General features: G+C 41.9%; 1 protein-coding gene across 3 annotated transcripts in view; it reads left to right on the top strand.

Annotated features, from left to right (window-relative positions):
* The window catches only part of ECPAS (Ecm29 proteasome adaptor and scaffold), a 66,284-nt gene that overhangs the window by 13,516 nt on the left and 40,287 nt on the right, over window positions 1-12,481 (top strand). For 2 of the 3 annotated variants that reach the window (XM_069776904.1, XM_069776903.1), the window contains exons 3-11: window positions 1,610-1,726; window positions 3,268-3,386; window positions 4,533-4,685; window positions 6,859-7,027; window positions 7,559-7,698; window positions 9,190-9,271; window positions 10,673-10,792; window positions 10,970-11,055; window positions 11,334-11,412. In XM_069776904.1, the coding sequence (XP_069633005.1) occupies window positions 1,610-1,726; window positions 3,268-3,386; window positions 4,533-4,685; window positions 6,859-7,027; window positions 7,559-7,698; window positions 9,190-9,271; window positions 10,673-10,792; window positions 10,970-11,055; window positions 11,334-11,412 (1,065 nt within the window). Of the gene's footprint in view, window positions 1-1,609; window positions 1,727-3,267; window positions 3,387-4,532; window positions 4,686-6,858; window positions 7,028-7,558; window positions 7,699-9,189; window positions 9,272-10,672; window positions 10,793-10,969; window positions 11,056-11,333; window positions 11,413-12,481 lie in introns of those variants that run through there. The other variant, XM_069776905.1, reaches the window with a different exon arrangement.

Here is a 12,481-nt window from a genome sequence, read left to right as displayed (position 1 = left end):
CTTGGGTAATTTGAACAGGTTCCTCGAACTCTGTTGTAGTTGTACGTTTCTCTTCCTTCACAAAAAAGTGTGTGCAGACGGTTTTTTCCTCTCTAAAATAATAGGAATTTGTGACTGCTGTTATAATAATTTTACAGCAGCAAAATTTGTTAGCTGTCAGCATTACTTGGTTTGTCAGCTTATCTCTGGTCTCAAATCACATGCTTGTCGTCAGCTATGCAGTTTCTCTCGTCTCTCAATTATATCTGGACATTATTTTCTTTGATACCTAGTCATGGAGTGGAGGCAAAGATGATGTCTTAGCTCATATGCAGCTCAGGAAGCTGCAGTTCTGCAGTTTCCGTGGCAAAATTCAGTGACAGCAATATAGGTGCTTTTTCACCGTACTATGACCAAGGTAACAAGACATCAAAAGCACAGGACAGTGTGCCCACCCTGGCTTTTTGACTTTAATTGCCTGAAGGCAACATGCATCTAGATCTGGCTCTGTCTGGTTCTACTGGAGCTGAGGTGACTCCCTTTAATGTCACTTAGATTTTTACACCACCTTGCTTGAGAATCTCATAGGGTTTGTGAGCGAGATGCAGATGTTCAGTGTGATTTCTCAGAACCTATTGTTTCAGAGTGGATATTGTCTGCAGTTTTTCAAGTTCCTCCATTCAGTTATGGTATCTCGTTTAGTGGATTTACGAATGACACTTTGCTGATGCTTAGAAACTGCTTCGTGGGGCTGTAGAATCATGGGATAATGCAGCTTGGAGGGGACCTCAGAAGGTGTCCAGGCCAACCTCCTGCTTAAAACAGTCCATTACGAGTTCCGACCAGGATGCTGAAGCTTTTACCGAGATGGGTCTTGAAAAACCTCCGAGGACAGAGACGGCACAAACTCTCGAGAGAGTCCTCATCATGAGAAAGTACCACTCCGCACCTCGCTTGTTCCAAGGCGCGCTGGCCGCTGCTCGGCTGGCTGCCCGCCCGAGCCCAGGGCCGTCCCCGGAGCTGCTGCCTGGCCCCGTCGGGGTCGCTGCCGACAGCGCAGGGCTGCACGTCGCTGCCGCCTGACATCCACCCGCTCCTGCTGGATTCTTCCCCTGCCCGAAGGATTTCAGTCCTGCATTGTGCCACTCCAAACATAGTTTTCTTACGCTTATTGGATAGCTTTACTATGGTGGGGTTTTTTCTTTCTTTTTTTTTTTTTTGTTTTGTGCTGTGTCATGGATTGGAGTTACTCTGCAGCCTCAAGGTAGAGCAGCAATGCAGATTTCCAAGCCAGGCTCAGTTTTGAGGGATAGTAACCAACTGTGTAGAAAGAACTGGTCATCCTCAGTAATCATTTCTTCCTGACATTTTGGTTGACGGAGGTTATCGGTTGTGGCATGGTTTGGGACTTTTTATGTGTTCGTCTTAACGGTGACTTGAGGCATGTCGGAGTGGTTACAAGGTAGTACAATAATTGATGTCTGCTGTTTTCTTAGAGATTAAATAATCAGGAAGCTCAGGCCTGATTTGTTTATAATAGGCCTGCCTAGTGGACTGAGAATGGTGTGTGGAGTCCAAATTAGTAAAATTAATGGTGGTTCTTTCAAGTTTTTTGTTTTCTTCCTGTCAGGTCATGGAGCTGCTGGTTCATCTGAATAAGCGCATCAAAAGTCGTCCAAAAATTCAGCTTCCAGTAGAAACATTGCTAGTTCAATATCAAGATCCTTCTGCAGTGTCTTTTGTCACTGTAAGTGTCTGTTCTTCCAAGAATAATTGCTAACTTACTTGTAACAAGCAGAATATTCTTTAAAGCTCCTGTATTTAGCTCTGTTAGTTTTCCTAGGAAGTATGTTATTGTCATGAGGTTGATGTTTTAAGAGATTTTTTTAAACTAAACTTTATAGCCTAGTGTGGGTGGTGTTAGTTTCATAAAGCAGCTACAGTACTGATCCTGTTCAAATTACTGATAATTACTCTTGATATTTCATGAATTTCATTGCTTGTATTGTAGAGGGTCTGTTCATTGTTAGAAGCTCCATTTTGCAAGCAGCTACCAATCCTTACCCTGATAGGTGCAACAAAAAATCGGGGTTTTAAAACATCATGCAGCATCAGAGTCTTACTTAAAATATCTGTATTTCTCTGAACACGAGCACTGTATTTTTATGTGTTTTTAGGGTCAGGACCTTAGCTGAGCAAGAAAATATGAAAAAAATGTTATTTTATAGGTGGGGAAACTTTACTAGGTGGTTTCATTCAATGTAGTTTAAAAAGTGAAAATAGTTTAAAAATGTTTTTGTGAAACTATGAGGACAATTTTCATTTCAGCTGTGGTAGATCTATTGCAAATCATCATCATGAAAAAGTAATAAAGTCAGAGGGAAACTTTCTGTCCTTCTCATTTCACTGTTCAGTCCCATGTAGCATAAATGGAAAATATAGCATCTTAGAAACTGAGGGAGAAGTATTTAGACGTAAACAGCAGTAACATAGAAGTAATTTCAGATTGTATTTAAGCAAGTAGGATTATCCGGAGTTCACCTTTTACAAATGGCCAAGGGCTTCTAGAGTGCATGGGTTCTGTAGGGCACTAAAAGAACCATCTTGTTTGAAGACAAACTTGACATAAACTGTGCTTTTGGCTGGACATGTCAAAAATATGTTTTCGTTCATGTATCCGAGTGATGCATGTTGTTTTGTGCCATGAGGCTTCATAAAATTTTAAGAAGTGCCGTCTACAAAGAAGTGTAATGCTTCGCAGTTCAACACTTGCTTCAGCTGGGTCATTGTACACATAATTCTTACCTTTATAGTTCTTGGCTGGTTTTGAATCAACATGATAGCAGTTAGATAGTCCAGAATGCAGTATTGCTCTGGTGTCCTATCACTGGACTCTTTGGATTGCATTTGCAGCTTTTAATTATGATGATTTAGAAACACATTTTCATTACATTTGCTTTCCTTGAAGCTGTTGCTTGGGTAAAGCTGCTTTTGGTGGAATTTGCAGAGAATAAGAGAAGCTGGAGGAAGTTTTTTGCGTTGTTGTTTTCCTCCTTTTAAAGTGGAGGCTCAGCAAGACCTACTCAGAAAACCCTTTTTGAGTGGGTCTTGCTGAGCCTCCCCTTTAACAGCTGTCAGTCCAGTGAGCCTTAGAATTAAGAAATTGGTCTTCCAAAACATATGGTTTTTCCAACACCCAGTTATGTAATACAACATACAAGAAGAGTTTAAAGAACATATATTTATTTCACACTGGTGCAATACTGTGTGCTTTATCTACTTCTTTAGAATTTTACCATAATTTATGTTAAGATGGGATACCCCCGTCTGCCTGTGGAAAAACAATGTGAATTGGCTCCAACTCTTCTCACTGCAATGGAAGGGAAACCTCAACCACAGCAAGACAGGTATAACTGCTTATTCTGGGAATGAATTCTGTTGGTATCATTTTAGTAAAATAATTTGTATCAGTTGTTAAGATTTTTTTCCTTGGTGAGATCTTCATTGCTTAGGATGTTCTTGTTTTGTACAATTTGGATCAGCAATTCAGTAGTTTGGGTGGTACAAAGAATTTATATAGTCTAATGTAATAATAGACAGGATCTGCAGCAGCAGACTCCCTGTGTGGTAAGAGGCCTGTGTTATGATGGGTATGCTTGTCCATATCACCTTCCATGTTCATCAAATTCTGGTTTCCAGCTTAAGGCCAGACCTTCAGTAAATATCCTGTGTCCAGCAACAGGAAGAGCAGTAAATGTCTCAGACTGGCCACTTTAAATTGCGAGATAACCAAAATTCCTACTCACTTGAAACACTGTTGTAATAAATAAAAAAAGACTGAAGTTGGGAACTGCTGTGTACTAAGAACTTCTAGAAAACTGTTAATTATGGACTTGCTTCTTATTTACATTGATATGGGTTTCCACCATGCTGGCACTGGAAAATGGCATTAAAATCTTATCGTAATTCACCCTGCATCACTGTGACAGTGTAAAGGTATTTTAAAAGTGACATTACTGAAAGGTCTTGCACTAAAATCTTGCTTCCATTCATGAGATCAGTGTGAAAATACTTGGTTGTCTTCTCTGGGACCATGGGTTTGCCCCGTCCAAAAAGCAAGTACATGAGTGAAGAGAGCTTTGGGAAATCTGGCTATACTGGTATATAATCAATATATTTGTCTGTGTGCACTCTTTGGTGAAGCTGAACAGTGTTAATCAACTTCTGCTTTAGGCAGCTTTGTGTCATAATTACGAAACATTAAAAGTCTGGACAAAGGCAGTGACTTTACCTCCCCAGATGTGTGTGTGTGCATGCACACAGACATATATGTTCTATTTTAAGCGCAAATCCTAATTTATCTTCTGCCTTCCATTTTTAAGTACATGAGGTGGCAAATAGAGGTCACTGGATTGTGAATCGGTTTAACTTCTGTTAAGATTTTTTTTGCTGTTAAGGACCAGGTTTGTTGTTAAAGGTTTCTCTCTTGAATGTTAAGAATAAACAGGTGTGTTTTTTTAAAAATGGTTGCAGTAAATATAATTGTTTTTCAGCCTAATGCATCTTCTAATACCAACCCTTTTTCACATGAAATACCCTGCTGAACCACTGAAAGCAGCAGCTTCTCCATTTAATCTTGCTGAAAAACCAAAGACTGTACAGCTGCTTTTGGACTTTATGTTGGATGTTCTTCTTATGCCTTATGGGTAAGTAAGAGTTAATACCAGTCTTCTCTAGTATTGATGTGTTCTTCATGTGTGAAACATTACAAACTGCACCCTTGGAAACTCATTTAAAGTACATTGTTATTTCCTAGCTTGAATGAAGCCAGGTACATGTTTCAGTAAGATACAAAGCAGGGTCCTAATTTTAAGAATGGGATCACGGTCTTCCTTATTTAACAAAACGTCTTTTTTCTACTTAATTAGGTGTTGTGCTGTTCTGTCCTTGACCTCTTTTGGGATCAAAGTGAAGCTATGAGACATGTGAGCTATCTGTTAAATAACCAAACCTTTAAAATAGAAGACAGATCAAAATGTGTGCTCATCTTCCTGCAGTTGAGTTTTAAGGCTCATTCCTCCAAGGTCATAAGCAAGCGTAATCTCTAAAAACTTGTGGTTTCCAGAATTGAACCTTTAATAATAAGATTTGTCTTTCATCTGTCTTCTGATGAAAAATGTTTAACTGTAATGGCATGTCTTGGTGTGAGCACTGTTTCCAAGAGCAAGAATGATTTACAGAGCAACTTGAATTTACTGATCAGTGCTTGTTAGGAATCTTACGGTGTCTAAAATCAGTACTTTCTCAAAATCTGTTTTCCACTAACTTTTTTAGTGGTGTTGTGTTGCTAGGGGACCTTTTGCTTTGAATTTTAACAATAGAACACATTTCTTTTTTCTGACAGTTCATTGATTCCTGTAGGATTTTTCTGAGCACCTAACTTGCTCACCCAAGTGGATTAACCTAAAGGAATAACTTTTAAATTAGTGAGCATGTGCTGTTTCTCCATGTAGCTCTACAGGAGGCCATGCTCCCATCAGATGTTTCAGGGGCCACTTCCTTACCATTTGAGCATGTAGAGTCTTGCAGTTTATAGTTTAAAATGCTTAGCCTGCTCCTTTGTTGACAGCTCACATTCAGTTTGCCCAGGTTTATGCTCTTAGCTTCACCCCCACATGGCAGTGGCTGTAGCTTCAGCAGATGAAGTCCTTGGTCTTTGCAATGAGACGTCACTTCCTTCCATGCTTTTGTACTCTCGCCAAGCATGACAGTTTTTAAATACTCAGACCATGAGGGTGGGGGTGAAGGTTTCATTGTCTTCCCAGAAGGTGCTCCGAGTGTCTTCAGCTAGCCTGTGGCTCTGGATCTCTGTCTCTTAAAGTCTTGCTCCCTGGGGTGAGACCATTTACAGCTGTTTACTGCTAATTTATGCCTGGTAGAACTCTGTCATTGCCCAGTTGTGAATTATCCTTGTCACTCTGCATGCAGTAAAACAACCAGAAAGCCTAACTGTAGGGCTTAAAGCTCATAATCAAGTTCAAGTGTTAAAGTTTTAACTAATGAGACTTGGGATGAATGTTTACCCTTGTTGTTGAGACTGTTTAACTTCCTTTTGTTGCCTGTGTGCTGAATGCAGAACAGATTACGGCGGTCTGGAGCAAAATAATTCTTGTTGGTCTCTGGACTACAATTTTGATGCCTTTATGTGTTGACCAGCTTCCAAGGGTACAGGGAGAGGTAGAGTGGCTTTTGTGAGAGTATGGAGATGCGCACAGGGCAGCTAGACTAGCCAGTCTCTGAAAACTCTAAGATCTGTAAACGTAACCTTTATGGTTTTTGCTTTCCTTCTCTGCCCAGCACTAAAACTTCTCTTTTCCAAGACATTATCTTATTTATTTGGGGTTTTTGTATCAAGGACTGTTTCCTGCCACTTCATCGTGTTGCATATGTTCCATTATTTCCCTTGTTAGGTTTGCGCTTTTCATAGAAATCATACAAATGTTCTTAAAGCTTTTAGTACAAGTTTCTCGAATGTAGTACTGTCTGAGTATTGACATCTAATACAAAAAAGATCATTCTTTCTGCTTCTTAACCTGAGATAACTCTGCAGAAATGCCAGTGGACCCTTCCCTTTCCTAGCTGAGGTTTGTTTTCAAACAGTATAATGAGATCGTTATGGCTCTTGTAGAATATGCTGGGATAACTGGTAGCTGAGTCTCAGCTGAGTAAAAATCTGTCTTATGTTGGAGGCATGGGATTAATTAAAGAGGAATACGTGAAGTTGGACAGGTTATGTTTACTCCTCCATTCCGGCATCTAATTCAGCTGGCAATGTGGATTGGTAAAGCCTCTAACAGAACTCTTTTCCCACCTGCTTAGGTTCGTATTGAATGAATCTCAGAGTCGACAAAACATGCCCTCGGCCCAGGGCTCTTCATCGAGTAGTGTGGGAGGTCCTGGAATCCCTCAGCCACCTCCAGGGATGAGCTTCTATGCAGCCAAAAGGGTAATTGGAGATAGCCCATGGACACCAGAGCTGCTAGAACAGGTACTTGCAGCTGCGGGGCTGGTCCTCAGTGAGCTGGGGGTGGTAACAGGGACGGCTGCAGACAGAGGAATGGAAGGCTAGAGGGAAAATACCTAACTAATTCTGACCAGGTCTTTAGTTGCTCTGAGGGAATTTATTGAGGGACTTCACATGATGCCTTATGGAACTTTGCAACATTAAGATGGGATGGGAGGTTCCAGCACTTCTCAGAACTGGTTAGGAAGCAACCACGACTGCAGCCTACTCTTGCGTTTTCCTCCTGAAGATAGTAAGATTGCAAAACTCTCTTACGCTGAAGCGTCCCTTTTTAGCAGAGAAGTAGCAGAGTACCCCTAATTGTAATGCTGATACTTTGCCGCAGGTGACTGCTTGGACAGGAGGCAAGAGGAGGGCGCTGCTAAAGAGGTGGAGGGCTTGTGAACTCCTCCTTAGCACGCAGAAGCCATCATTTCAGACAGCTGAACTGCTACGGTTGTTGTAACATGCTTTCTTGTCAGTAACGCTGCCTTTACTTTCCCCACTGTTGAACAGTGTAAGCTGGGGATAGTGAAGTTCATTGAAGCTGAGCAAGTGCCAGAACTTGAAGCTGTTATACATCTGGTTGTAGCCTCCAGTGATACAAGACACAGTGTTGCCACTGCAGCAGACCTTGAATTAAAGAGCAAACAAAGGTACAAATTCGGATGTTTGGAAAAGATGATGCTATTGTTCATAACAAAGCTAGCTGCAATTAATGTAGTGCTCCGGAGAGACTGCTCTGAAAGGAAGAAGGCTGCAGTCCCCCATGTACCTGTGAAGCTGCCATGTATTCGCATGGAGCTGGGCATGGTGTGGCTCAGTCTTGCAGCTGGGAACTTGGCTCTGGAGCTGACAGCTTTAGCTGTCTGTTTTCAATCATCTTTGGTATTGCTTTTGAGCTATTTTCTTACTCCCTGTTTCAAAATTGCCTTTTGTGGATTGTTGATGGTCAGTAAGGCCTTAGTAAGTGATTCACAGCTTGTCAACTTACCTATATTGTCTTTCCCAGAAAAGTATGCTTTGATTTAATTTATTAAGGGACTAAAGGGTCTGTGATTGTGAAGTGGACCGTAGTCTGGAAAATTGGCAGCCACTGTTTTTTGCATTATTAAAGCTTTTGCTCATCTGCAGTCAACATTTCATCATCGAAAGACAATGCTTCTGTCTTTAATCCATCAAGGGGCCAGAGTAATTGCTTTTGGTACTATTTGCCAAGTCATTGATCATGCGAGGTTTGCTGGCTTATGTAGGAGATGTGGAGCGAGAGAGGCCTGCCTTTGAAATGTGTAGGTGGCTTCTGTATTACTAGAAGTATAGGAGTATTTAACTTGGAGTCAAACATGTAATGTGAAACCTTCTCCATTGGAGTCTATTCATGTGCCTCAGTCGTAGAAGGCGAGATGATTCTAGTAAGTGACGACAGCCTGGTTGGGGAAGGCAGTCTCTCCTTTGCTGCTTGTCTCACCTTTCCTTTTGTGTTGGTGGCCTGGAGAGAAAAATATGTATGTGGACAAAATGCATGTTAATATGCAATGTTAAATGTCTTTTATGAGAAATATGTGCTACTTCACAGCTTACTTGTTAGGAAATCAGCTGCTTTACTGAAAGAAAGGGATGGTTCTGTGTCCTCCACTTTTTTGAAGCATGGATGCTTAACTTTTTCTCTGGGGTCTTTTTGGTTATGTCTGTGTTCCAAACAGTCTCATCAGTAGCTAGATGGTTATCATGGGCAGACAGGTTTGTCTGAGAGACCAGGATGACATGTCCTAGAATTAAAAATTACCCTCTTCTCTATTGAAATGTCTCTGTTGAGGTTGAAGAATGTGGAGAAATTTGTTAGCAGATGACCATTCTGTATTCAGTGGGTAGGCTGCCATGGTTTATATGTCTTGTTTCAGTGGGAGAGAAGGGAGCATGTAGGTTTCTCACAGTGTCGGAATTTGTAGGTGAAATTTGTAATCCCTTCACATTCTTCATGATTATGTGTTATGTGGATGTGGGCAGAGTGATTAGAAGTCAAGCTAGATCTATTAAAAGTCTGGGAAAAATAGGAATATGATGGGAAATGCAGTAAAACGTATTTTAAAAAGTAATCAAAGGTCAGAATCATAACATGTTGGTATTCAATGTGTTTTTTGCTTTAGTTTAATTGACTGGAACAATCCTGCTATCATCAACAAAATGTATAAAGTGTATCTTGGGGATATACCACTGAAAACCAAGGAGGTAAGATTTGCCTTCAGAGTTGCATAACCTCCTTAATTTCTGAAGCTGTAATTTTAGTTGCCTACAGACATATATATATTTCCTAAATCTATCACTGCCTTTGATCTCTGCTTGCACTCAACATTTATGCTATTGAATAATTCTCAGTCCTAGTATGTTCTGATTTGCAGTAGAAGGTAATTTCGCTAACTGTGGTGGGTTGACCCTGGCTGGACACCAGGTGCCCACCAAAGCCGTTCTATCACTCCCCCTCCTCAGCTGGACAGGGGTGAAGAAAATATAACAAAGGGCTCGTGGGTCAAGATAAGGACAGGAGAGATCACTCACCAATTACCATCACGGGCAAAACAGACCCAACTTGGGGAAAATTAACTCAATTTATTACCAATCAACCAGAGTAGGGTAATGAGAAATAAAACCAAATCTCAAAACACCTTCCCTCCACCCCTCCCTTCTTCCTAGGCACAGCTTCACTCCAGGATTCTCTATGTACCCCCAGCCAGCGGTGCAGGGGAACGGGGAACGGGGTTTACAGTCAGCTCATCACACGTTATCTCTGCCGCTTCATCCTCTTTAGGGACAGGACTCATCACACTCTTCCCCTGCTCCAGCGTGGGGTCTCTCCCACGGGAGACAGTTCTCCATGAATTTCTCCAACGTGGGTCCTTCCCACAGGCTGCAGTTCTTCACGAACTGCTCCAGCATGGGTCCTTTCCATGGGCTGCAGTCCTTCAGGAGCACAGACTGCTCCAGCGTGGGTCCCCCTGGGGTCACAAGTCCTGCCAGAAAACCTGCTCCAGCATGGGCTCCTCTCTCCACAGATCCGCAGGTCCTGCCAGGAGCCTGCTCCAACATGTTTTTCCCACAGGGTCACAGCCTCCTTCAGGGCACACCCACCTTCTCTGGTGTAGGGTGCTCCATGGGCTGCAGGTGGATACCTTCTCCACTGTGGACGTCCCTGGACTGCAGGGGGACAGCCTGCCTCACCATGGTCTTCCCCACGGGCTGCAGGGGAATCTCTGCTCGGGTGCCTGGAGCACCTCCTCCCCCTCCTTCTGCACTGACCTGGGGTTCTGCAGGGTTGTTTCTCTTACATGTTCTCAATCCTCTCTCTGGCTGCCGTTTCCGTGCCCCCTGCAACTTTTTTCCCCTTCTTAAAGTGTTATCCCAGAGGCGTTACCACTATCACTGATGGGCTTGGCCTTGGCTGGCGGCGGGTCCATCTTAGAGCCGGCTGGTAGGGGCTCTCTTGAACACAGGGGAAACTTTTGGCATCTCCTCCCAGAAGCCACCCCTGTAACCCCCCTGCTACCAAAACCTTGCCACACAAACCCAATACACTAACTTAAAAGTACTGCTGTTTAAAGATGCACTATATTATTTCAACTCTGTTTCTTACAGGGATCTGTTCTGAAACCAGAAATGAAACGAGAATCAGTCAGCACCCGTGTTAAGTTAAAGATAGTTCCTCATCTTCTGCGATCCAGGCAAGCTGCAGAAACGTTCCCAGCTAACATTCAGGTAATGCTTATGTTCCAAAGCTGCTCTTCCTAATGAGGTTGATAATACAGTCCCTCCAGTGCTTGGGGGAGGGAAGCACTGTTACTAATGACAGTGTTTAAAGAAGAAAGTGAATTAGAAGACCGTTGAAAGTGAAGCCAGACACTGTGTGATCTGCTCTTTATTCCTTTTGGCCAGGTGGTTTATGATGGACTCTTTGGTGCAAACACAAATGCAAAGCTGAGAAGTCTGTCCTTGCAGTTTGTGCATCATATTTGTATCATGTAAGTAATTTAGAGTGAGCACAATGTTTTTTAGCTATTTGCCTAGAAGCCACTCTGTTTACTAAATACATAACTGAACTAAGGGTAAAGAAAGAGTACTAAAACTCATAGAAAGTAGGGCTTTTTCCTTAATCCTGAAATCTCTGTGTGTGTGTGCTTGCACACATTAAGATGTAATTTCTCAGCTTAACAAAGTTGAGAAAAAATGATACTGAGAGAAGATACTTTTAAGGGATGCAAAGGATAATATTTTGTTTGTCGGTGTCTCTTAATTGCAGTTGTCCAGAAAGTAAAATAAAGCCATTAGGCCCAATGCTTTTAAATGGACTTACAAAGCTGATCAATGAATACAAAGAGGTAAGCTAAAAGGTTCTTTACTATAAAGCTATAAATCTTCATATGAATACAGGCAAAAGACAAATACCTTTATGATGGAAACTGATAAATCTCTTTTTTTGTAATTGCCTGAGATGGCTATCAAAGGATGTTTTTTAATAAATGTTGGAAGAGAAGCAAATACTTCAAAAGGCTACGTAGGAAAACTGTTTTATTTGTTTAACAGCTATGGATAGGTGCTTGGACAAAATTTGCAAAGTCTCAGGAAATAATAGTGTTGGTAGTCTAAAGAGTGAGGCCAGAATAGCATCTAGCTGCTGTTATTCATCACTCTGGAGCACACAGGGGCCTCAGCTCCAGGCGTATACCCCATTGTGATAAGCAGCTGTATAGGTCTGCTTGTAATACCTTCCATCCTCTCTGTCCAGGGATGGTATTGCTGTGGGAAGGGTGTTACAAACAGAACTGCACAAGCCAGTCTGGCCTGAAGAGGTCTTTCCAGTGCTGTTTCAGAAGGCAAATTCCCCATGATACTCCCACATGTATCTTATGAAGGGCTGATGTTGCAGATCACCTTTTCTGCAGTTTTGGTCCTCTTGCTGGTTTATTTGAACTCTTGGATGTGACGTTCTGGCCTGAGTTGGTGTTTGAACGCGTGGGCCTCCCCTGCCCTTGGGAAGGGTGTGAAAAAGGAGTGTTCAGGAGGAAGTAAGCCCATATATAAATGTGCTGCATTGGTCATCTGCAGGATCCATTGTGCAAAGAGCTTCCTTTGTGTAAAGCTGCTGTTCAGGGCCAGTGGAAGGCTTCTGTCCCTTTGCTACTGTTTCATATACTTGCTGAATCTCCTTAGCTGTATCTCTTGAAATAAAATGTGATTAGCTGAGACCAGAAGGGAGTTTTACATTTTGTCACCATTTGTAATTTTCCATTTCTTGTGGAAAAGCATGCTCCCTCTGTTCCTATGTAATGCTTTTATTCTTGGATACGATTATTTTATGTTCCAGGATTCTTTGTCCATGAAAGCCTGTTTGAGCACTTTGGAGACAGTAGTTAAAGTAAATGTTTAATATAAAAGATATGCCTTTGT

The sequence above is a fragment of the Haliaeetus albicilla genome, chromosome Z, assembly GCF_947461875.1.
Source record: "Haliaeetus albicilla chromosome Z, bHalAlb1.1, whole genome shotgun sequence".
In the NCBI taxonomy this organism is placed as follows: Eukaryota; Metazoa; Chordata; class Aves; order Accipitriformes; family Accipitridae; genus Haliaeetus; species Haliaeetus albicilla.
The sequence above is the reverse complement of the archived record's forward strand: the minus strand, read 5'-3'. Positions and strand labels throughout refer to the sequence as shown.